The sequence below is a fragment of the Gorilla gorilla genome, chromosome 6 (assembly GCF_029281585.2).
Source record: "Gorilla gorilla gorilla isolate KB3781 chromosome 6, NHGRI_mGorGor1-v2.1_pri, whole genome shotgun sequence".
In the NCBI taxonomy this organism is placed as follows: Eukaryota; Metazoa; Chordata; class Mammalia; order Primates; family Hominidae; genus Gorilla; species Gorilla gorilla.
The window spans coordinates 117,173,414-117,200,190 of record NC_073230.2 but is presented as its reverse complement, the minus strand read 5'-3'; the positions used below and the strand labels follow the sequence as shown (position 1 = coordinate 117,200,190).

The following is a 26,777-nucleotide window of genomic DNA, read 5'->3' as shown; positions in this document are numbered from 1 at the left end:
TGTCCTTTTATGCTTCTTCAGCCTTCGTGACTATGTAGACTAGTATTTCTAGGTGCCATCAGTAGACTAACCCAGCGAATTTGAATCTTGTCTTGAAGTGGACAAAAGATAAGCGGCTCCCACTCACATGGTATTTGAGTGGCTTGCTCTAAGCAAAACTTTCCACTGCCTTTGACAGTTAGGTGGCATTTATCACCTAGCTTAAAAATAGTCAGTTTTCAGGCATTTGATAATTTCCTTTGATGTTAGATTAACCAGGAAAATTATGTAAAATCACTTTTTTTCTTACTACTGAAAAGCATTTGTTAATTAGCAGGTGACCCAAGCACTGTTTAAGGAGGTATATCCAGACAGTAAACTCCTGGCAGTTAGGAGTGACATCTGAGCCAGCTCTGCTGCAGACCTGTGAATAGAAGCTCTGCCTCTGAAGCCACCAGATTTGCACCTGTGTCACTCCCAGAAAAGCACAAGGAATTGAACTGAGTCGCTCCTAAGAATCCCCTCCCCCACTCCCTATGGCCACTATTCCTTGGATGTGGAATTCCAGACTTCCTTCCATTATCCCAAATTCTATATACTCCCAGAGCCTGAAGGATCATTCAAAGGTGAATCTGGTCCAAATAAAAAATGATTATGATGATAATTTTAAAATAGCTGATGTTATTGAACCATTATAGCATTGGTATAAACTGAGACTTTTATAGAAATTATTTTCTTAATCCTGCTAGCTATCCTAGGTGGTAATACTACTTTTAAACTTTATTTTCCCTCTCAGGAAACTAGGACTTATAGAAGTTAAGAAATTGGCTTGAAATCTCACAGCTAGTAAGAAACAGACTAGTGCTTAACAATCAGGCCACGTTGGAAACTGACAAGGCTAGAAAAATGAGGATTCCATATGCATGATGGAGGTGGGAAGGGCAGCTGGAAAGACAAGGAGGGGGATGGGATATTCCAAAGGGAAGGGAAACTGACACTGCCCAGTACCTTGCATATAATAGTACACAATAAATGATAACAGTAATGAGGCTAGCTTTTGATTTGTACTTTAGCTGTTATTTGAATATTTAGTAAAAGATGTCTTGTGGATGGCAATAAGACTAGAAGACAAGAGAAGAGGACACAACTGGGTTTATAGATTTATAAGACTGAGATGTGGAGGTGATACATTTAGCTCTAGCAACAGTTAGCCACAAGAGAGACAAGAACAGTGGGCAGTTACTGAGCTTTGAGAAATGTTTGGCTGGCAAGTGGAAGAAGTTTCACAAAGGAAGCAGAGGTATGGGCAGAGAGGAAAGGGAAGATCCAGAAGATGAAAAACTTAAATAAGCCAGAATGTTAAATGCAGCAGGAAAGGAAAGAACAGTGAGAATCCAAGAGAGGGCCTTGGGGGAATTTCCCGGATGCAGAGGAAAGGTGCTGTGGTGTGGCCACTGCATTGCACAGCTCCAGGGGTGCCAAGCACATTGTCGTCTGCCTCAGAACTTTTCAGCCTCAGCACTATGGATGTTTGAGACCAGATAAGTCTTTGTTGTGTGGAATTGTCCTGTATGTTGTTAGATGTTTAGCAACATCCCTGGCCTCTATCTACGAGATGCCACTATCACCACCACCCGAGTTGAGACCATTGAAATGGCCTCCAGATATGGCCAAATGTCCCTGGAAGGGTAGAAACAAATTGCCCCTGGTAGAGAACCACTGGTCTATGTAAACAGCTCTCCATGGAGTTGTGCAAGCAGTGGCTTCTTACCAGGAGCCAGTTGAGAGAGTTTAGGTCTCTGCTTTCTGCCTTCCTAGTCAAGCCATTTTGCTGCACTGAGTAAGAAAAAAGAGGTTGTAAAAAATTATTCTTTAGTCCCTTCCTGTCATAACACTAATTCTGATCTCACAAGAAGAAGGACATGGTGATCTTAGAACAACTTGAAGAGCATTAGTGGTCCAGATACAGCTTTCTTCCGATTAGATTGTTCTGGGTCAGAACAGTTTCCCCATAGGATTTGATAATAAAAGATCAGATAACACTTTGAAGAGTAAACGAGAACACTGTCTCCTAGGACAGAGAACTTCCTCAATTCCATTTATCTTCTAAATAAGACTCTTTTATCTTTGTTCCTAATTCACTTACCTCCTGGCTCTGATAAGAGATGTCACATCTCCAATTTAACAGTCTGTTTAATTTAACTTCTCAAATGTATTTGTTCCCAACATATATTGATTTATATGAGCACACACTAATGACCTAAGTCTGTTACTCTTTCTTAAGAAAGATGCAAATTTATCATAACTTAAATTCCTTTGAAAAACATCATTTGAACCAAAGGAATCAAAAGAATTTCTCATTGTTACATCAGAAAAGAAACTGTCTTAATATTAGGCTTGTATTGATAATTATTTCCCCAAACTTTTAGTGTGAAAAAATGGACTTTGCAAGTACACATAGTTACCAAAAGAAAGTTAAACCTTGACTTCACAGTTTTAGCAGACCTTTAGCAGAAAAATCTACTGAAGTATATGCTGCTACACTAGAAATTACTAAAAATACTTGAAGCATATTTAGTCTAAGGTAAGTGATTTTGATACAGGAAAAAATGGCTACTATTATGATTTTAAATGATTTGTTTTTTTACATTTTTTTTTCTACAATTAAGTGGTACAGCCTCCAACCATCACCCAACAGTCTCCAAAAGATTACATTATTGACCCTCGGGAGAATATTGTAATCCAGTGTGAGGCCAAAGGGAAACCGCCCCCAAGGTGAGTGTGCATTCTGCTTTGTTATAGTACTGAGAATAAATCAGGAAATCTCTCTGAATAGAGAAATATGTTTGGGAATTTCCATCAAACAAGGCAGACTATGTAGAGCACTTCCTTTTTTAGTTGGATATTTCTCACTGTGACTCACTAGATTGCCCTTTGGTTCATCTATCCCAGCCCATTTCAGCCCTTCAAAGATACTGAAGGTAACTTCTTGGGTCCTGCATATCCCTAAAGTCTCACCTGTAGGTGTATTGTTTTGTCTCTCTGCTTAATTAGAGCCCATTTTTTCTTCTTGAAAACCCAGATTATTGCATTTCCGTGCCCATGCTTTTCTGCAAAATGCTTGTAAATTGTGAGGAGTTATGGAAAGAGCCTTTTGATTCTGGTTTTGATACTAATGGCCATAAGGCACAGGCAAATCCCTTTTCTCTGGGCTTTAATTTCCTCATCTATAAAGAGATTGAATTTGATGACTTCCAAGATCTCTGCTGTCTCTGTAACAGTTTATAAAATAGTCTTAAATGGTTTTCCAAACTTGGCAGAGTTCAGTCATGAGAATTCATGCCATTTGGATCTTGCATAGCATTTTAGATCACTGCAAAGCATTTTAGAGTTGGGAGAGATATTAGAGATAACCCAGTCCAACCAATACATTTTATAGATGGGAAACTGATGCCTGGTAATGCTAAGTAACTTATTCAAGGCCCCACAGTGGATGATCTATAACTTGTCCAGTCATATATGGAAGTTTTGGAGAGTTGGGTTATTGTTATTAAAATGTAATATGGATTTTTAAGCAATAAAGTAGTGAAAGTTTCCGGTTATTTTATTTCCAGGTTTGTCTATTACAGACCTTATTAAATTATCACAAACTGGCCCCTGAGAAAAAATTAACTGGGACAGAATATGTACTATGTCAAAACTTCCAGCAAAGGTTTGCCTCAAAATAATATATTCGGCTATGTTAATGGAAAGCCTCTCTCACAGAAGGCCTGATGTGGTATGCCTTGATGAGGTTTCCTTTCAGTTTCACAATTAATGCCTTCTGTAACTCGCCATAAAACAGGATTTATCCTCTTCAGCATTATTGATATATGGAGTGTGATAGATAATATTTTGTTTGGGGGATGGAAGTGTCCTGTGCATTGTAGGATATTTGGCAGCATCTGTGGCCCCTGCCCACAAGATGCCAGTAGCATCCACACCACCAGTTCCTGCCCTGGTTGTGACAACAACTGCTATAAAGATAAGCAGTGGGAAGGGAAATCCAGGTGATCCTAGAAAACACTGTGACGTTTAGAGATTCGTACCTTTGTATGAGCATGGCCGTCATTGATTTGTGACTAGTTGTAAAGTATTTAATTACATGAGCACTGTAACTTTTATATAAGTCAATCTTTTATAAAAATAAAATGGAGAAAGAGAGATCTCAGTTGACAATTGGGCATACCTCCCAAGGGATTCTCAAAATCATCTCTAGAATTAAAAATTCCCAAAATGTTTTATGTAGAGTTACTATTTTTAATAAGCAACATTTAAGACACTCTGGAACTGATGTCTCTTAACCTCCTCCCGACCTACACTTCACAATTTGGTAACTTGAAATTTGTCTGATCAGTTTTCACCATATATAAATAGTACTTGCAGAGGTCTTGTCACATTTCAGCCCCAAGCAAATTTTTATAGACAGGTTATCAACTCTGTGAACAATGGAGTTTACAGTAAAAATGCTAATAAAGCTCTAAGAGAGTGTACCTGGGAGACCTGCTCCCTCTATTTTCTTAGAAAAATGACAGGCAATTTGTGTGCATGATTTCTTTATTGAGTCAAATTTGGGCTAGTTCTAAAGAAGACAGGTACCTTAAAATGTATAGCCTGCCCTTTTTTCCCAGGTCATGATTCAATGAAACATTTTAGATATGAGGGCTTATTGCTCTCTTACTGAATATTAAAATCTGGTAATTATTTCTAGAAACCCATAAAACTGCTAGGAATTTGTGAAGGTAATCCCATTTTTCTGGACCATTAATACACTTAACACTTCGTGTGTTGGGCAGCTTTTCCTGGACCCGTAATGGGACTCATTTTGACATCGATAAAGACCCTCTGGTCACCATGAAGCCTGGCACAGGAACGCTCATAATTAACATCATGAGCGAAGGGAAAGCCGAGACCTATGAAGGAGTCTATCAGTGTACAGCAAGGAACGAACGCGGAGCTGCAGTTTCTAATAACATTGTTGTCCGCCCATCCAGTAAGTGGAAACTGGTCAACCAACATGACCCTTTTTAAAGTATTGCTCCAAGACTCAGGTTCTGTAACATCATCCAAATACTATTCAACAAAGCAGTGGCATTGCTTCCAATATTCTGACTTTGTTTTGCGTGAAAATTATTGCTCCTTTCCACCTTACCCTAGGAAGCTCCTTAGTCCAATGCTTTACCAATCCAATGTATCTTTTACACAAGTCCTGTGTAAGACATTGGGGTTAAAAAAAAAAAGGGGTTTCTTCCCTGAGTTCATCTAATTATTTATTTCTCATGTATCTCCTGTAAAAGTGAAATTCCTACAGCCAAATGGAAATAAATTCAGTATGATATGGGTGATCAAGGTCTAAATGCTATTTCTTTAAACATTTTTGTTTCAAAATTTTACTGGAAGTGGAGTGTCCTCACTACCTTGATATTATTAAGGCTCTTTTTGCAATGGTTAGTACCAAAATCCTCTCAAAAACCTTAAGAGCATGTATTTAAATAACAGTCACATTTTTCAGTTCTGGTCATTTAAAAAAAATTACATGTATAATACATGTTCATTGTAGAAAAACTAATTAAACAAAAAAGAAATTTAAAAACTTCATGAATCCTTCCATTCAAGGAAATAACTACTGCTGAAATATTCTTTCTGTTTTTTCCTAGGCAGATACGTATGTATGTGTTTAAAACCAGCTCATTTTCTGAAATACTATCTTACAACCTTTTCTGACTTATTGACATATCGTGTATATTCCCATAGCGATCTTATAAATAAGTGTGCTTATATAATACTCTATGGTATTCAGAGGTGTAGATGTATAATTCTTTATTTAGCAAATCTTTTTACATTTAAATGTTTTCCATTCTTTTGTGAAGAACATGCTTGTGTCAAAACTGTTTGTCTTCCTGATGATGTATGTAGTATAAATTCTCAGCTGTGGAATCACTGACTGAGAATTTATACTATCAGTGGCAATGCATGAGAATTGTCATTTTTTAAATTTTTACTTTTTTCTTTTAACATTGTATTTAAAAATATTTTCTCATTAATTTAGTGTTCATAAATTACAAATTATTTCTCCAAAATTTCAGTTTGCCTTTATTTGTAGTGCTTTCTTTTTGTACTTTTCAATGCGGAAATAACTGAGAAGTTTTTTTTTATTTAATAGGATCACCATTGTGGACCAAAGAAAAACTTGAACCAATCACACTTCAAAGTGGTCAGTCTTTAGTACTTCCCTGCAGACCCCCAATTGGATTACCACCACCTATAATATTTTGGATGGATAATTGTAAGTTTTGATAATATGAACTTTCTTTCTTTAAAAGTCTTAGGATTGTTTACAGTTATAATACATTATTACCTCTTATGATTCATAAAATGTTGTAGAGATGGTCAGGAAAATAGCTGCTCTTCAAAATAAATAACATGTCGTCTCATTCACTCACTCAATTTTATTGGACATTTACTATGTATCTTGCCTATATTCTTTGCAGTGGGAGGAGATAGGAGTGGGGAAGGAGGCAGATGATAAATGCAATAAGTACATTTAGAAAATCGGTGTTTGTTGGCAATAAGTTCTATGAAAAAAAATAAAGCAGAGTTTTGAGCAGAGACCTAAGGAAATGAGAGAGCAAGCCATGCCCCTAAATATCTGAGTAGAAAGGGAACACTAGTGCTAGCCCCTAAGGAAGGAGCATCCCTGCTGTGTGTAAAAATAAAAGCAAGGAGGACAAGGTGGCCAGACTAATGAACTAATGAAGGAGCCGAGGGGGTGGGTGATGGACAAGGTGAGAAAGGTCACAGGGACTCAATGGAAAGGACTTTGGCTTTAGCTTGGAATGAAGTAGGGAAATGTTGAAGGAGTGACTTTATCTGAAATAAAATAAGTAGTAACAGTATCACTTCAGTTGATGTGTAGAGAATATAGTGGACAAAAGAGAGAGTAGAGAGACTGTTGGGGCCACTGCTGTAATCTAGATGAAATTTGTTGGTGACCTGGACTTGAGTGGTAGCAGTAGAATGGGTAAGAAATGGTAAGATTCTGGATATATTTTGAGGGTCAAGCCTCCAGGATTTACTGGGGTGGGGGTGGGAGCATGAGAGAGAGGAATCAAAGATAACTACCTTTGGAGATTGAACAACTCCAAAATGATAAAATGGAATTGCCATTCCCAGAAACCCATGGCGGGGAGGAAATCAAGCTGTTGGGGATATGTTATGTTTCTGTTAGTTTTTTTAATCCCCAGCAATAGGTAATAGTTATTGGGCCTTTACCAAGTGTCAGGCCTTTTACTAAGGGCTTAACATGGGTTATTTCATTAATTTTTACAACAACCCTATGAGGCATGTCCAATTATTTTTTCCACTTTCCAGATGAGGAAACCGAGGCAGAGATAATGAAGCTATTCATTAGGCAATTTCAAACTTGTCTACCCCTGTTTCTGTCCTCAAGGGCATGTTTGTTGCTCTGCCTCTTCCACCCTCCAAAATTTCCTGTGCCAATAGGTCAGCGTGTTACCTTAGAGGGAGTACATGGTTCTGCTTGGAGACTAAGAAACCAGAGTTTGGGATGTGAGAGGCCTGTAAGATATTTCATGGCAAGACACCAGCAAGAGTCAGAGATACCTGAGTCAGAAAGAGGATTCCAGGCTATGATCAGCAATGTTTGAAACCTTAGTGCATAAGTCCTGCCTAGAGGCCTGGGCTAGATGAGAGGATCTGGGAAGCAGGAAAGCAGAGTCTGGGAGACTGAGACCAGGAGCCCTCCAGAGGTGAAGAACTCATGGAGAAATCAGCAAAGCAGATGAGAAGAAGCAGTCACTGAAGGAAAAAAGGAACAAAGAGAGTGGTGTCCCCAGGGACAAGGTGAAGAACGTGTGTCAAAAAGATGGATTAACCAGGCAGGGTGGCTAACACTTTAATCCCAGCTAATCGAGAGGCTGGGATGGGAGGATTGCTTCAGCTCAGGAGTTCAAGGCTGCAGTGAGCTACAATCACATCACTGTAGTTCAGCCTCAGCAGCAGAGTGAGATACCATCCCTAAAATAAATAATGATAATAATTTTAGAAGATATTTTTGAAAGACATAATAATTAGCTATTTCAAATGCTGCTGAGAGATCAGATAATATGAGAACTAAAAAATGACTACTGAATTTGACATCTTGGAGGTTCTTGGTAACCCTGTTAATAGTCTTTTAGGTGGAATGGTGGGAATGAATTAAAATTATCTGTAGGAAATACGTTCTGTTTTCAGTGACCTGATTGTCTGTGCACTCACAAGACATATACGTTACTAAAGAGAAAATTTGCCTCTAACATTTAATCTGCATTTTAATTTTTTAATTTAATTTTTTAAATTTTACTTTAAGTTCTGGGATGCATTTTGGCTCTCCTTATATGAAAGCACTCAGAGAAAGTAAAGTAACACAAAGAAATAAAAAACAAATATATAGCTAAATAAATCTAGTCTTTTACAGATTTTGCAAAAATAAGTAGTAAGCCAAATGTAAATAAGTGATTTATGGCTTTAAGAATAATGCTCTCCAAATGCCACTGCCAAAATAAGGCTCAATATTTGGTACTTGGTTCTTATTCAGAAATAATGACCTTTTTGCTTAATAAAGAGACATATCACATGTAAAGTCTCAGAGTCATCTGAATACATAACTAATTTTTCCACTCACATGCATTCTAGGCTGTTGGTGAAGCATCTGACCTTTCAAATGGAATTGCACCTGCAATATGAGAAAAAAATTTATGTAGCATACTTCTTGCAAGATGACATTAAGTTATTCCTATCTGCATACATTTTTTTTCAAGTGCAATGCAAAATGCCACCACCCTCATGAAGTCCCATCGCCTAACATTTGGTCTGCCAACACCCTTCAATTTATTATTTTATTACTACAGCAGGAGAAACAAAGGACAAGAACTGTTTTTGTCTTTAACTCTTTGTTAAACAAAATGTAACTAATTCTTCTGAGGGTTTTTTTGTTTTTTGTTTTAGATGGAGTCTCGCTCTGTCACCCAGGCTGGAGTGCAGTGGCACAATCTCAGCTCACTGCAGCCTCCGCCTCCCGGGTTCAGGTGATTCTCCTGCCTCAGCTTCCCGAGTAACTGAGATTACAGGTGCAAACCACCACGCCTGGCTAATTTTCGTATTTTTAGTAGAGACAGGGTTTTGCCATGTTGGCCAGACTGGTCTTGAACTCCTGACCTCAGGTGATCCACCCACCTTGGCCTCCCAAAGTGCTGGGATTACAGACATGAGCCACCAAGCCTGGCTTGAGTTATTGTTAAAACAGTCCTTTTCCTGGGAATTAATGGCTTAAAACCATAAATTTGCAACCACCTACCAAACCCCCATCTTAACCAATAATTTGATTAACATGATGAACCGATGTTCTTTCTTTGAAGCTCTGCCTCCACATTTTCCTGCCTTTTTCTGCCTGAGGGAGCTCCAGACTTTTAACCATAATTTTGCATTTCGTGAAATGTTAGATCAAGCACCTGCTATAGGAGGAGCAGACCTGCTTGACTTACACTGGAAAAACCCTGTCAGGAGACATAGTGGCCTGAGGCCACTGGGATGTGTGACTTTTTTCAGTTCTGTCACCTCACAGAACTGAAGAACTCTCACAGTTAAGGCTCTGTGGACTAAGTCAGGAGCTTCAGGATGTCCATTAGCTGGCTAAGTGTGAACTCACACACAGATCAATCATTCCACCTGCCTGCATCCTTCATCCACTTAGAAAATCTTCCTTCTAAATAACTTCTGATACCATTGCACAGTAGGGTGACTGTGGCTAACAGTAATGCATTGCATATTTCAAATAGCTAGAAGAGAGGATTTTGAACGTTTTCACAACAAAGAAATCATAACTGTCTAAGGTGATGGATATGCTAATTACCATGATTTGATCATTACACAATGTATATGCGTATTGAAATATCACATTGTACCCCACAAATATGTACAGTTTATTATGTGTCCATAAAAGATAAAGAAAATCCTCCTACCTAAGGCAAGATAGTTCCTTAACTGGACCTAAGGGGAAGTACTAATAAATTATTATGCTTGACACTGGAAAGTCAGAGTGCTGATGGTTACTCACTTAATCCTTCAGTGCACATTTAAAGGAGCCCCGTGAAGGGCCAGGCACTGTTCCATTGGACAAAACAGATGAAAGTGTTCACCGTCCTGGAGCTTAAATTCTAGTGCAGGAAACAGGCAATAAGTCATAAGTATGATGAGTAAATATGTAGTATGCCAGAAGGTGATAAGTAATTCAGCAAAGAATTGTAGAGGAGGTGGAGGAACTGGGCTTGGGAGGCTTGTGAGGGGCAGGTTGCAGCATTAAATAAATAGTGTCATCATCGCACCCAGTTACTGTCAGCTGGCAATTTGCTGCCTGATTCTTCAGCTGGATGATGAGCTCAGACAGGGCTGGGACTCTGGCATGCCCAGTGCCTAGAACAGGACCCAGCTCACCGTTAGATGCTCTCCACGTATTTAGTTTCTGAATGTTGTGTGTAGATGCAACCCATGTTAACGATTTTAGAAGCATCGTTAATGATTTTCTAAGATATATGTGTATGTGTACTTAACAGTTAGGGACTCAGATATTAGGAAAAGTCACGCCAACTTTTTATAAAACATATTTTGTTCACTTTTGCTTAAAAAAAGATTTCACTGTATAACTCTAATCTCACCTCTGCCCCCACCCCAGAGAAGTTACTGTCAGGGAAGTAGAGTTAGAGTTTTAGTGTGTTATGTATTTTTTTTTTACAGTTATTTGCTTTTACCCAAAGAGCTATATAGAGAAAAAATATATTCAAATGAAGTTCACAGACCTATTAGTAGATACATTTATCTTGCTAATTTGGAGGGTAGCCACTTTATGATGGAATAATCTGGATATCTCTCTGCCTTTCTCCAGCCTTTCAAAGACTTCCACAAAGTGAGAGAGTTTCTCAAGGTTTGAATGGGGACCTTTATTTTTCCAATGTCCTCCCAGAGGACACCCGTGAAGACTATATCTGTTATGCTAGATTTAATCATACTCAAACCATACAGCAGAAGCAACCTATTTCTGTGAAGGTGATTTCAGGTAAGAGTTCAGCTTCCCAAATCTCCCCTTCAATGACATTTACAAATATGTGCAAAATATAGAAACTATTATATACTACTGACTTTGAAGTAAACAGGTAGCCACCCATGAATGCTCACTAAAGTGTTGGCATATATGTTGTAAAGATTGTGCATACCCTTAATACTGGATTTTACATTTTTTGCTTTTATTGTCATGACTGGTTCCGTGATAACCTTCTGAACCACCTGGTGTTCTGAGCATTTGTGTGTGCTTTATGCTCCACAGTGCCTCTTATTGGCAGTCCTGCAGCTTAAGTTAAATGTCTGCATATTCCTGGTGGGGGTGGCTGAGTAAATTAATGAGTTAGTCATGTACAATGTAAAGCACTGTTTTTACTTGATAGGAACACTCGGTCAGGATAGCTGCATATGTTTGCTTTTATTGCCCAATACTTTTTTACCCTTCTCCCCCACTTTTATGCCCTCTTCATAATATTCTGTTTATTTCAGTGGATGAATTGAATGACACTATAGCTGCTAATTTGAGTGACACTGAGTTTTATGGTGGTGAGTTATGGTGATTGTAACTGATATTCTCTCCTTCATTGTAGAATTTAGTTCACTAACTTCACCTCCATGACTATTTAACCTTATTTCTTTATGAGATTTCTAGTTATATGTTAAATACCACTAGTATAAATGTATGTTTGTTATGAAATTTACCTATAAACTTTGAAGCATGCCACTAGAGCATTTTCCATGATGTATGTGTAATAATGAAACCTGTTGTAACTGTTTGCGTGTAAAGAACCATTTCACTGATTTGGAAAAACCTTTCACGTACGTTCAGAATTATGTTTTCCATGTTTTGTTCTGTTCCAAACTTTTCTTGTGAACTAAGTAAGAGTTGGCAGGGTGCATTAACTTGCTAGAATACTGACTCATCAAAGCTTTTAGCAACTAACATTAAGGGGATTTCATAGTAAATCATCACACTTGTCATCTGTTTTCATGTGACATTATCAATATAATTAGCAATGAGATTTCTCTCTTAGTTTTGTTTAAAAGTAAGTCAAACCAAGTCACTGTCTTCAAATGGAAGTAATCTTTTTAAAAGTAGAGCATTTACCTTCATTATTTTAGATAGAAATGAATTTGATTCCCTTAAGGGAAATGTTCTCAAGTAGAGTCTATGAATGAAAATAATGGGTTTTGGATAAAGGGTCCTCTTAATTATCCATAAGGCAGAATTTCTGCTGTATTAATTTTTCACCCTTGAGATATAAGTAAAAGACATTAAGGTCTCATCAGTGACCAAGATAGACACTCCACAACTGCTGCTTTCTGTTATTTTATTTGAATATACTCCTGAAAAATATGGGCCCCAAGACCATTCCCAAAGTGATTTTAGAGGAGTAAGTTTCCCCCCTACAATCTCTAAATTCTTAGGAAAACTAATTTTTCTCAAGTAATATCTCTTCTGGCATTGAATTTTTTCTTCTGAGAAATGAGAATAATTCATAGTATCTTACCTTTTCATTAAATTTTTGTAAGCATCAAGTAGATAATGCATTAAAGAGTTGAAAACCTTCAAGGGCTATAAAACCTTAAGATGATGTAATTTCTGCTCCAAGTTTTTCTAAGAAACCTTCAGAAGATAAGGCTATGTTTTGGAAAGGCCTCCATAAAAAAGAAGATGGCCTGTATAACTATCCCTAAGATCTTTGACTTGGATCCTCTTTATTTTTTTATTGAGAAAAATGATTTCCATTTATTTAACTCCACCATTATTCTTAATTTGTGGCATAATATTTGCAAGACCTCTGTCAGTAACTCTCTACTTTTGTTTTCCATAAACCTCACAGTTTGAGGATCTTAATATGATTAATCAGTGGTATTGGCTATAATGTTGTCCCCGCTGTAAACCAGAATACCCCTTCTATAACCATATCTTTATAAAAACCTAACATCTTCCAGAAGATAGACAGTTAATTTTTGCTTCGACCTAAGCACTAATCCTAAGGGAAATGTAGTTTGATAACATGATTTTCCTTTCCATGTCAACATTTTGAAAATTTTCTAACCCACAGAAAATTTGTAAAAACCTAACCCAAATTAAGGGAGTATACAAAAGGAAAACAGTCCTTATTATTAGTGCTTATGCCACCAAAATTGTTTCTGTTCCTGGGTAACTGAGTAAGTAATGACTACTTATAACGCAGAGAGTGTGTATGTGTATGTAGCTTAACAAATTTCACAATTAATGTTAAATAGCTTAAAAAGGGATTGGAATTTTAGACAGCTTTTTTGACAATGAAGTGTTTATAGAAATACATATTTATAAGTTGTAATGCATACTGATTTTCTTGTTTGCAGCTAAATCAAGTAGAGAGAGGCCACCAACATTTTTAACTCCAGAAGGCAATGCAAGTAACAAAGAGGAATTAAGAGGAAATGTGCTTTCACTGGAGTGCATTGCAGAAGGACTGTGAGTTAACACTTTCTGTCCTGAAGTACATTTCTTATAAAAATATAGTAGGTTGGTAGAGAGAGGTTAATAATATCATAGGAGGAGTCATTGTCTTCTACTAATTCTAGCAAGCATCAAGAAAAATTTGGTAATTATTTCCAAAGTAGGCATATGAATCTCATATTATTGTTAAAATGTTTTTTTAATGTAATAGTAATCATATTGAAATAAGTATCAGTAATCACCTTATGATTGTTGAAATATTAGGTCTCATTGTTAAAATATTTTGTTAATATAGTAGTATTATCTTAAAATAAGTATCAGTAATCACCTTGTGACTGCTATGATTATAATTAGAGTATATTATTTTGCTAGTTTGTAACCAGCCACCTCAAATTTAGTGGCTTAAAAATAATAGCTATTGATTACTGATCACTTGTCAAGAGGTCTACAGAGCAGTTGTCCTCTAACCAGCAAGGTTCGGCTAATTTCAGTTAAGCATGCTCATGCATCTGTTAGGTGGCTCAGCAGTGGGTCCACTGCTCTTGGGGTCTACTGGCTGTTAACTGGGGCATCTGAGTTGATGGCCATAAGTTGCTAACATATCTCTTGCAGTCTTGTCCTGGCTTATTCTCCTAACAACAGACAACATGCACAGGGCCTACCTCTTAAATCCTAGCCTCAGAACTAGCACACTGTCCCTTCACCTACTTCCTATTGGCAGGTCACAAGGCCAAGCCTAGATTCTTTGAAATAACTTATCTGTGCACACTTCAAAATTCAAGCTACCCCAGAACTGACGCGCCTTTGACAGGAGTTGCAGGGAGGCCTTGCCCAAATACAAAAGCAACTGTGATGTTAGCTCTGTGTTACAAGGAATTTCTATATAGTCACTGTCTTCTCCCTGACACAGAGCAAACACCATTGGTATGGGTGCATCTGCTGAAAACCTGAAATAGAATCTCAGAAACGTGCTGCCCTCACATGTGATCCCTGCTGTCCTTGACAGGCAACTCATTGGTTTCACATTCCTTCCTGAATCCAGGAAAACTTGACTTCAGGAGGCACGTGGAGGCCTCCGCTGGCCGAGGCAGGAAATCACACTATGCATTACTCAGCTCCTCAAGCTACGGAAAACTAGCAAAACCCCCTTTTAAAGATATGTTAAAACCCTATATCTTCTGCTAGAATTAAGAAAAAAAAATCCTCCCAGTTTCCATCGTTATGGTGTAAGAGAGTGGCATAGTCTGCCAGCCTCCAACCTTTGGGAGCAGAAGGTATCTATTCTCACAATTTAATGACTTCTTTTCCCACAAATGACATATTTCATAAAAAACTAAAATATGGTTGGTATTTGGAAATTTCACAATACTCCCAAAAGAATTTTTAAAACTTTGGAGTGTTGTAAAACCAAGATTGGGACTCTATCACTTACAAACCAGCCGTCAGACTTATAGAATCAAAATATTTCTAATTCCTGACAATGGCTCAATACAGTAGCTGGCCTCCAAAACAATTCATGGCTTTTTCATAATTTCAAACTATGAAACTATGCTTTCATCTCCATATCCTTCTTACCTTCATATCATCTGAGATGCAGATTAGTCTGACTATAAGGAAATATCAATATGTTATCAGATTCCACATGTATATAGATTTTCAAAATCTACTTATTTTTATACTTACAGCATGTTTTAATTCTAGAAGCTATTTCATCAGATACATATGCTCAGTTTATTTCTTACTTAACCAAACAAGCCAAACCAATATTATAATCAATTAATACCACTTGCATTTCTTTTTTTTTTTTTGCTTGAACCATAATTTATTATTTCTCATGGTTCCATGTGATGACTGGGCTAAGCTTTTTTAAATTATTTTTTATTTTCCATAGGTTATTGGGGTACAGGTGGTGTTTGGTTACATGAGTAAGTTATTTAGTGGAGTAAGTTATTTAGTGGTGATTTGTGAGATTTTGGTGCACCCATCACCCGAACAATATACGCTGCACTCTATTTGTAGTCTTTTGTCCCTCAACACTCCTCCACCCTTCCCCTGAAGTCCCCAAAGTCCATTGTATTATTCTTATGCCTTTGTGTCCTCGTAGCTTAGCTCCCACATATCAGTGAGAACCTACAGTGTTTGGTTTTCCATTCCTGAGTTACTTCACTTAGAATAATAGTCTCCATTCTCATCCAGGTCACCGCAAATGCCATTAATTCATTCCTTTTTATGGCTGAGTAGTATTCCATCACATATATATATATATATATATATACACCACAGTTTCTTTATCCACTTGTTGATTGATGGGCATTTGGGTTGGTTCCCTGATTTTGCAGTCGCAAACTGTGATGCTATAAACATGCGTGTGCAAGTCTCTTTTCTGTATAATGACTTCTTTTCCTCTGGGTAGATACCCAGTGGTGGGATTCCTGGATCAAATGGCAGTTCTACTTTTGGTACTTTAAGGAATCTCCACACTGTTTTCCATAGGGGCTGTACTAGTTTACATTCCCACCAGCACCGTAGAAGTGTTCCCTGATAACCGCATCCATGCCAACATCTACTGTTTTTTTGATTTTTTGGTTATGGCCATTCTTGCAGGAGTAAGGTGGTATTGCATTGCGGTTTTGATTTGCATTTCCCTGATCATTAGTGATGTTGAGCATTTTTTCATGTTTGTTGGCCATTTGTGTATCTTCTTTTGAAAACTGTCTATTCATGTCCTTAGCCCAGTTTTTGATGGGATTGTGCTGATTTGATTTGAGTTTGTTGTAGATTCTGGATATTAGTCCTTTGTCAGATGTATAGATTGTGAAGATTTCCTCCCACGCTGTGGGTTGTCTGTTTACTCTGCTGACTGTTGTTTTTGCCATGCAAAAGCTCTTTAATTTAATTAAGTCCCAGCTATTTATCTTTGTTTTTATTGCATTTGCTTTCAGGTTCTTGGTCATGAATTCCTTGCCTAATCCAATATCTAGAAGGGGTTTTCCCATGATATTTTCTAGAATTTTTATAATTTCAGGTCTTAGATTTAAGTTCTTAATTCATCTTGAGTTGGTTTTTATATAAGGTGAGAGATGAAGATCCAGTTTCATTCTCCTACATGTGGCTAGCCAATTATCCCAACACCAATTATTGAAAAGGGTGTCCTTTCCCCACTTTATGTTTTTGTTTGCTTTGTGGAAGATCAGTTCGCTGTAAGTATTTGGGTTTATCTCTGGGTTCTCTGTTCTGTTCCACTGGTCTATGTGCGTATTTTTATACCAGTATCAAGCTGTTTTGGTGACCATGGCCTTATAGTATAGTTTGAAATCAGGTAGTGTGAGGCCTCCAGATTTGTTCTTTTTGCTTAGTCTTGCTTTGGCTGTGTGGGCTCTTCTTTGGTTCCATATGAATTTTAGAATGTTTTTTTCTAATTCTGTAAAGAATAATGGTGGTATTTTGATGGGGATTGCATTGGATTTGTAGATTGCTTTTGGCAGTATGTCATTTTCACAATATTGATTCTACCCTTCCATGAGCATGGGATGTGTTTTCATTTGTGTCGTCTGTGATTTCTTTCTGTAGTGTTTTGTAGTTTTCCTTGTAGAGGTCTTTTGCCTCCTTGGTTAGGTATATTCCTAAGGATTTTTTTTTTTTGGCAGCTATTATAAAGAGGGTTGAGTTCTTGATTTGACTCTCTACTTGGTTGCTGTTGGTGTATAGAAGAGCTACTGATTTGTGTATATTAATCTTGTATCTGGAAACTTTGCTGAATTCTTTTATGAGTTCTAGGGCCTTTCTGGAGAAGTCTTTAGGGTTTTCAAGGTAAATGATCATATCATCAGCAAACAGTGACAGTTTGACTTCCTCTTTACGAATTTGGATACCCTTTATTTCTTTCTCTTGTCTGATTGCTCTGGCTAGGACTTCCAGTACTATGTTGAAGAGGAGTGGTAAGAGTGGGCATTCTTGTCTTATTCCATTTCTCAGAGGGAATGCTTTCAACTTTTCCCCACTCAGTATTATGTTGGCTGTGGGTTTGACATAGATGGCTTTTATTACATTGAGGTATGTTCATTACACGCTGATTTTGCTGAAAGTTTTAATAATAAAGGGATGCTGGATTTTATCAGATACTTTTTCTGCATCTATTGAGATGATCATGCGATTTTTGTTTTTAATTCTGTTTATGTGGTGTATCACATTTATTGACTTGTGTATGTTTTCCCTGCATCCCTAGTATACAACCCACTTGATCATGGTGGATTATCTTTTTGATATGTTGCTGGATTCAGTTACCTAGTATTTTGTTAAGGATTTTAGCATCTATGTTCCTCAGGGATATCAGTCCATAGTTTCTTTTTTTGGTTATGTCCTTTCCTGGTTTTGATATTAGGGTGATACTGGCTTCATGGAATGAATTGGGGAGGGTTCTCTCTTTCTGGTGGAATAGTGTCAAAAGGATTGGTACCAATTCTTCTTTGAATGTCTGGTAGAATTCTGCTGTGAATCCATGTGGTCATGGACTTTTTTTGGTAATTTTTTAATTACTATTTCGATCTTGCTGCTTATTATTGGTCTGTTTAAGGTATCTAACTTTTCCTGATTTAAGCTAGGAGGGTTGTATTTTTCCAGGAATTTATCCATCTCTTTTAGGTTTTCTAGTTTATGTGTGTAAGGGTGTTCATAGCAGCCTTGAGTGAGCTTTTGTATTTTGGTGATGTCAGTTGTAATATCTCTCGTTTCATTTCTTGATGAGGTTATTTGGATTTTCTCTCTTCTTTTCTTGGTTAATCTTGCTAATGGTCTATCAATTGTATTTATCTTTTCAAAGAACCAGCTTTTTGTTTCATTTATCTTTTGTATTTTTTGTTGTTTGTTTCAATTTCATTTAGTTCTGCTGTGATCTTATCTCCTTTCTTCTGCTGGGTTTGGGTTCGGTTTGTTCTTGTTTCTCTAGTTCCTTGAGGTGTGACCTTAGAATGTCAGTTTGTGCCCTTTCAGTCTTTTCGATGTAGGCGTTTAGGGCTATGAACTTTCCTCTTAGCACCGCCTCTGCTGTATCCCAGAGGTTTTGATAGGTTGTGTCACTATTGTCGCTCAGTTCGAAGAATTTTTTAATTTCCATCTTGATTTCGTTTTCTACCCAGTGATCATTCAGGAGCAGGTTATTTAATTTCCATGTTTTTGCATGGCTTTGAAGGTTCCTTTTGGAGTTGGTTTCCACTTTTATTCCACTGTGGTCTGAGAGAGTGCTTGATATAATTTCAATTTTCTTAAATTTATTGAGGCTCATTTTGTGGCCTATCATATGGTCCATCTTCAAGAAAGTTGCATGTGCTGTTGAATAGAATGTGTATTCTGGGTGGCTAGAAAGATGGCTGAATAGGAGCAGCTCCAATCTGCAGCTCCCAGCGAGATCAATGCAGAAGGTGGGTGATTTCTGCATTCCCAGCTGAGGTACCTGGTTCATCTCATTGGGACTGGTTAGACAGTGGATGCAGCCCACAGAGGGCCAGCCGAAGCAGGGTGGGGGTGTCACCTAACTCAGGAAGTGCAAGGGGTCGGGGAACTCCCCCCCTCCAGCCAAGGGAAGCCATGAGGGACTGTGCCATGAGGAACAGGAGGAACAGTGCATTCCGGCCCAGATACTATTCTTTGCCCACGGTCTTCGCAATCCGCAGACCAGGAGATTCCCTGGGGTGCCTACACCACCAGGGCACTGGGTTTCAAGCAAAAAACTGGGCGACCATTTGGGCAGACACCGAGCTAGCTGCAGGAGTTTTTTTTCATACCCCAGTGGTGCCTGGAACGCCAGTGAGACGGAACCATTCACTCCCCTGGAAAGGGAGCTGAAGCCAGGGAGCCAAGTGATCTAGCTCAGCGGATCTCACCCTTATGAAGCCCAGAAAGCTAAGATCCACTGATTTGAAATTCTTGCTGCCAACACTGCAGTCTGAAGTCGACCTGGGATGCTCTAAGTTGTTGGGGTATGGGCGTCTGCCATTACTGAGGCTTGAGTAGGTGGTTTTCCCTTCACAGTGTAAACAAACCCACCAGGAAGTTTGAACTGGGCAGAGCCTACCACAGCTCAGCAAAGCCTCTGTACCCAGACTGCCTCTCTAGATTCCTCCTCTCTGGGCAGGGCATCACTGAAAGAAAGGCAGCAGCCCCAGTCAAAGGCTTATAGATCAAAGTCCCATCTCTCTGGGACAGAGCACCTGGGGGAAGGGGCAGCTGTGGGCGCAGCTTCAGCAGATTTAAACATTCGTGCTGCTGGCTCTGAAAAGAGCAGCAGATCTCCCAGCACAGTGCTCAAGCTCTGCTAAGGGAGAGACTGCCTCCTCAAGTGGGTCCCTGACCCCCATGCCTCCTGACTGGGAGACACCTCCCAGCAGGGGTCGACAGACACCTCATACAGGAGAGCTCCGGCTGACATCTGGCAGGTGCCCTTCTGGGATGAAGCATCCAGAGGAGGGAACAGGCGGCAACCTTTGCTGTTCTGCAGCCTTCACTGGTGATACCCAAGCAAACAGGGTCTGGAGTGGACCTCCAGCAAACTCCAGCAGACCTGCAGCAGAGGGCCCTGACTGTTAGAACAAAAACTAACAAACAGAAAGAAATAGCATCAGCATCAACAAAAAGGACATCCACACAAAAAACCCATATGAAGGGGTCACCAACATCAAAGACCAAAGGTAGATAAATCCACAAAGATGAGGAAAAACCAGTACAAAAGGTCTGAAAGTTCCAAAAACGAGAATGCCTCTTCTCCGCCAAAGGATCACAACTACTCACCAGCAAGGGAACAAAACTGGACAGAGAATGAGTTTGACGAATTGACAGAAGTGGGCTTCAGAAGGTGGGTAATAGTAAACTCCTCCGAGCTAAAGGAGCTTATTCTAACCCAATGCAAGGAAGCTAAGAACCTTGAAAAAAGGTTAGAGGAATTGCTAATTAGAATAACCAGTTCAGAGAAGAACATAAATGACCGGATGGAGCTGAAAAACACAGCACGAGAACTTCGTGAAGCATACACAAGTATTGATAGCTGAATCAAACAAGTGGAAGAAAGGATAACAGAGATAGAAGATCAACTTAATGAAATAAAGTGTGAAGACAAGATTAGAGAAAAAAGAATGAAAAAGAATGAACGAAGTCTCCAAGAAATATGGGACTATGTGAAAAGACCAAACCTACATTTGATTGGTGTACCTGAAAGTGACAGGGAGAATGGAACCAAGTTGGAAAACACTTTTCAGGATATTATCCAGGAGAACTTCCCCAACCTGGCAAGAGAGGCCAACATTCAAATTCAGGAAATACAGAGAACACCACAAAGATACTCCTCAAGAAGAGCAACCCCAAGACACATAATCATCAGATTCACCAAGGTTGCAATGAAGGAAAAAATGTTAAGGACAACCAGAGAGAAAGGTTGGGTTCTCCACAAAGGAAAGCCCATCAGACTAACAGCAGATCTTTTGGCAGAAACCCTACAAGCCAGAAGAAAGTGGGGGCCAATATTCAACATTCTTAAAGAAAAGAATTTTCAACCCAGAATTTCATATCCAGCCAAACTAAGCTTCGTAAGTGAAGGAGAAATAAAAATCCTTTACAGACAAGCAAATGCTGAGGGGTTTTGTCACCACCAGGCCTGCCTTACAAGATCTCCTGAAGGAAGCACTAAATATGGAAAGGAAAAACCAGAACCAGCCACTGCAAAAACATAACGAATTGTAAACACCATTGACACTATGAAGAAACTGCATCAACTAACACGCAGAATAACCAGCTAGCATCATAATGACAGGATCAAATTCACACATAACAATATTAACCTTAAATGTAAAGGGCTAAATGCCCAAATTAAAAGACACAGACTGGCAAATTGGATAAAGAATCAAGACCCATCAGTGTGCTGTATTCAGGAGACCAACCTCATGTGCAAATACACACATAGGCTCAAAATAAAGGGATGGAGGAATATTTACCAAGCAAATGAAAAGCAAAAAAAAAAAAAAAAGGCAGGGGTTGCAGTTGTAGTCTGATAAAACAGACTTTAAACCAACAAAGATCAAAAAAGACAAGGGTATTACATAATGGTAAAGGGATCAATGCAACAAGAAGAGCTAACTATCCTAAAAACATATGGAGCCAATACAGAAGCACCCAGATTCATAAAGCAAGTTCTTAGAGACATACAAAGAGACTTAGACTCCCACACAAAAATAGTGGGAGATGGCCAGGCGCGGTGGCTCACGCCTGTAATCCCAGCACTTTGGGAGGCTGAGGCGGGTGGATCACGAGGTCATGAGATCGAGACCATCCTGGCTAACATGGTGAAACCCTGTCTGTACTAAAAAAATACAAAAAATTAGCTAGGCATGGTGGCAGGCACCTGTAGTCCCAGCTACTCAGGAGGCTGAGGCAGGAGAATGGCGTGAACCCAGGAGGCAGAGCTTGCAGTGAGCTGAGATCGCGCCACTGCACTCCAGCCTGGGTGACAGAGCAAGACTGCATCTCAAAAAAAAAAAAAAAAAAAAAAATAGTGGGAGACTTTAACACCCTGCTGTCAATATTAGACAGATCAATGAGACAGAAAATTAACAGGGATATTTAGGACTTGAATTCAGCTCTGGACCAAGCAGACCTGATAGACATCTACAGAACTCTCCACCCCAAATCAACAGAATATACATTCTTTCCAGCACCACATCACACTTATTCTAAAATTGACCGCATAATTGGAAGTAAAACACTCCTCACCAAATGCAAAACAACAGATATCATAACAGTCTGTCAGACCATACTGCAATCAAATTAGAATTCAGGATTGAGAAACTCATTCAAAACCACACAACTACATGGAAACTGATCAACCTGATCCTGAGTGACTACTGGGTAAATAATGAAATTAAGGCAGAAATAAATAAGTTCTTTGAAACCAATGAGAACAAAGACACAATGTACCAGGATCACAATGTACAGCTAAAGCAGTGTTTAGAGGGAAATTTATACACTAATGTCTACAGGACAAAGTGGGAAAGATCTAAATTTGATACCCTAACATCACAATTAAAAGAACTAGAGAAGCAACAGAAACAAATTTAAAAGCTAGCAGAAAACAAGAAATAACTAAGATCAGAGCAGAACTAAAGGCGATAGAGACATGAAAAACCCTTCAAAAAATCAATAAATCCAGGAGCTGGTTTTTTGAAAAGATTAACAAAATAGACCACCAGCCAGACTAATAAAGAAGAAAAGAGAGAAGAATCAAATAGACACAATAAAAAATGATAAAAGGGATATCACCACTGATCCCACAGAAATACAAACTACCACCAGAGAATACTATAAACACCTCTACGCAAATAAACTAGAAAATCTAGAAGAGATGGATAAATTCCTGGACACATTCACCCTCCCAAGACTAAACTAGGAAGAAGTCAAATCCCTGAATAGACCAATAAGAAGTTCTGAAATTGAGGCAGTAATTAATAGCCTACCAACCAAAAAAAGCCCAGGACCAGATGGATTTACAGCCGAATTCTACCAGAGGTACAAAAAGGAGCTGGTACCATTCCTTCTGAAGCTATTCCAAGCAACAGAAAAAGAGGGTATCCTCCCTAACTCATTTTGTGAGGCCAGCATCATCCTGATACCAAAACCTGGCAGAGACACAACGAAAGTAGAAAATTTCAGGCCAATATCCCTGATGAACATTGATGCAAAAATCCTCAATAAAATACTGGCAAACTGAATCCAGCAGCACATCAAAAAGCTTATCCACCACAATCAACTCGGCTTCATCCCTGGGATGCAAGGCTGGTTCAACATATGCAAATCAATAAACATAATCCATCACATAAAGAGAACCAATGACAAAAACCACATGATCATCTTAATAGATGCAGAAAAGGCCTTTGACAAAATTCAACAGCCCTTCATGCTAAAAACTCTCAGGACTATTAGTAATTGTTTTATAAATTTAGGAGCTCCATTGTTAGGTGTATATATGTTTAGGATTGTGATATTTTCCTGTTCAACAAGGCCTTTTACCATTATATAATGTCCTTCTTTGTCTCTTTTAACTGCCGTTGCTTTAAAGTTTGTTTTGTCTGATACAAAAATAGCTACCCCTGCTTGCTTTTGGTGTCCATTTGCATGAAATAACTTTTTCCACTCCTTTATTTTAAGTTTATGTGAGTCCTTATGTGTTAGGTGAGTCTCCTGAAGGCAGCAGATAGTTGGTGGTGAGTTCTTATCCATTCTGCAGTTCTGTATCTTTTAAGTGGAGCACTCAGGCCATTTACATTCAATGTTAGTATTGAGATGTGAGATACCCTTGCATTCATTGTGCTATTTGTTGCCTGTGTACCTTGGGTTTTTTATTTTTTGTTTTTGCTTTTTGAATTATATTTTTGTTTTATAGGTCCTGTGTGATTTATGCTTTAAAGAGGTTCTATTTTGATGTGTTTCCAGGATTTGTTTTAAGATTTAGAACTCCTTTTAGCAGTTCTTGTAGTGGTGGTTTGGTAATGGCAAATTCTCTCAGCATTTGTTTGTCTGAAAAAGACTGTATCTTTCCTTCAAATATGATGCTTAGTTTCGCTGGATGCAAAATTCTTGACTGATAATTGTTTTGTTTGTGGAGGCTGAAGATAGGGCCCCAGTCCCTTCTAGCTTGTAGGATTTCTGCTGAGAACTCTGCTGTTAATCTGATAAGTGTTCCTTTATAGGTTACCTCATGCTTTTGTCTCACAGCTCTTTAGATTATTTCCGTCACCTTAACTTTGGATAACCTGATGACAATGTGCCTAGACATCTTTTTGAGATGAGTTTTCCAGGTGTTCTTTGTGCTTCCTGTATTTGAATGTCTAGGTCCCTAGCAAGGCCAGAAAAGTTTTCCTCGATTATTCCTCCAAATGTGTTTTCCAAACTTTTAGATTTCTCTTATTCCTCAGGAACACTGAGTATTCTTAGGTTTGGTCATTTAACATAATCCCAGACTTCTTGGAGGCTTTGTTCATATTTTCCTATTCTTTTCTCTTTGTATTTGTTGGATTGGGTTCATTGAAAGACTTTGTCTTCAAGCTCTTAATTTTTCTCTTCTACTTGTTCAGTTCTATTGCTGAGATTTTTCAGAGCATTTTGCATTTCTATAAGTGTGTCCAATGTTTCCTGAAGTTTTGATTGTTTTTTCTTTATAGTGTCTATTTCCTTGACTATTTCTCCCTTTGCTTCTTGTATTGTTTTTTGGATTTCCTTACATTGGGGTTTGCCTTTCTCTGGTGCCTCTCTGATAAGCTTAATAACTAACCTTCTGAATTCTTTTTCAGGTAAATCAGGGATTTCTTCTTGGTTTGGATCCATTGCTGGTGAGCTAGTGTGATTCTTTGGCGGGTGTTAAAAAGCCTTGTTTAGTCATATTACCAGAGTTGGTTTTCTGGTTCCATCTCATTTGGGTAGATTCTGTCAGAGGGAAGGTCTAGGGCTGAAGTCTGTTGATTCTTTTGTCCCATGGGGTTTTCCCTTGATGTAGTACTGTCCCCTTTTTCCTATGGATGTGGCTTCCTATGAGCCAAGCTGCAGTGATTGTTATCTCTCTTCTGGGTCTAACCACCTGGCAAGTCTACCCATCTCCAGGCTGCTACTGGAGTTTGTTTGCACAGAGTCCTGTGATGTGAACCATCGGCCTCTCCACCATAGATACCAGCACCTGTTCTGGTGGAGGTGGCAGGGGGTTGAAATGGACTCTGTGAGGGTTCTTAGCTTTGGTGGTTTAATGTTCTATTTTTGTGCTGGTTGGCTTCCTGCCAGGTGCTTTCCAGAGAGTATCAGTTCTGGTAGTATGGAGAGGAACTGGTGGTGAGTGGAGCACTAGAACTCCCAAGATTATATGCCCTTTGTCTTCAGCTACCAGAGTTGGTAGAGAAGGCCCCTCAGGTGGGGTAGGTCTAGGTGTGTCTGAGCTCAGACTCTCTTTGGGTGGGTCTTGCTGTGGCTGCTGTGGGGGAGGGGGTGAGGTTCCCAGATCAATGGAGTTGTGTACCTAGGAGGATTAAGGCTGCCTCTGCTGAGTCATGCAAGTTGTCCCTCTGCTGAGTCATGCAGGTTGTTGGGGAAGCGAGGGAAATCCAGCAGTCACAGGCCTCACCCAGCTCCCACGCAAACCAAAAGGCCAGTCTCACTCCCACAGTGCCTACCCTAACAGCCCCAAGTCTGTTTCCAGGCAGTGGGTGAGCGGGGCTTGAGAACTTGCCCCAGACTATCCACCTCCCAGCGGCAAAAGAAAAGGGCTTAGTTCTTCCCCAGCCTATGGAGTCTGCATGCTGGATTCATGCCCTTTCCCGAGTTCTGGCCAGGAGGTTTCTCGCCTGGTTCAAATTGTTATAAAGTTCAGCTGGAGACTTCCTTCTCCCTGTGGCATTTTCCCCACACCTCTGGCTGCCCTCCTGAAGGATCTCTGTGGTGCCAGGCAGGAATGGCCTGCTTGGGGACCCAGTGAGCTCCCAGGGCCTTTCCTGGTGCTTCCTCTACCCCTGTATTTCACTCAGCTCCCTAAATTGACTCAGCTCCAGGTAAAGTCAGAAACTTCTCCCGCAAACCAAACCTTCAGTTTTTCACTTCTGCAGTTTGGGCACTCACAGTATTTGGGATATCTCCCGGGTCCTGCAGGAGCAGTCCAATTCCTTCAGAGAGTCTGTGAGTCCTTTCAGCAGGTTTGTTCTTGCAGTTATTCTGGAGCTAAAATTCATGATGCAAGCCTCCACATGCTGCTCTGTCCATCCGCATCAGAGCTGCAATCTAGTTCTGCCTCCCATCTGCCATGATGATCCCTTCTGGGCTGAGCTGTTCTTATTCAGAGTCACTTGCATTTCTATTGACAAATATTGTTATCTTCCTGAGGGCCTGGACCATATTTTCTTCATCATCTTCCCAACACACAGCTCAGTGCTTGGTGTATAGTTCAGTGCTTAGGAAATTTTTGTGTTGAATGGATTTTTATTTTACCTTCATGAAAACTTTCTAAAGTCATTAGTTCAAGTCAAGCATTATTATCCCTATTAAGGCAACTAAGGAAACTAAGCCTCAAAAAGATCAGAAATCCAGGGACAGGGTTGGAATTCTAAAGATCTTCTAACTCCAAGCCTATATTCTGACTTTTCATCTGTCTCCATATTCCATGACAATAAAAAACACAGTT

General features: G+C 39.1%; 1 protein-coding gene across 44 annotated transcripts in view; it reads left to right on the top strand.

Moving 5' to 3' along the window:
• Positions 1–26,777, top strand: part of NRCAM (neuronal cell adhesion molecule) — a 312,039-nt gene that overhangs the window by 222,650 nt on the left and 62,612 nt on the right. For 23 of the 44 annotated variants that reach the window (XM_055392636.2, XM_055392653.2, XM_055392639.2 and 20 more), the window contains 6 exons: positions 2,649–2,754; positions 4,815–5,011; positions 6,182–6,304; positions 10,958–11,128; positions 11,620–11,676; positions 13,486–13,597. In XM_055392636.2, the coding sequence (XP_055248611.1) occupies positions 2,649–2,754; positions 4,815–5,011; positions 6,182–6,304; positions 10,958–11,128; positions 11,620–11,676; positions 13,486–13,597 (766 nt within the window). The remainder of the gene's footprint in view (positions 1–2,648; positions 2,755–4,814; positions 5,012–6,181; positions 6,305–10,957; positions 11,129–11,619; positions 11,677–13,485; positions 13,598–26,777) is intronic. The other 21 variants (XM_055392655.2, XM_055392645.2, XM_055392643.2 and 18 more) reach the window with 1 other exon arrangement.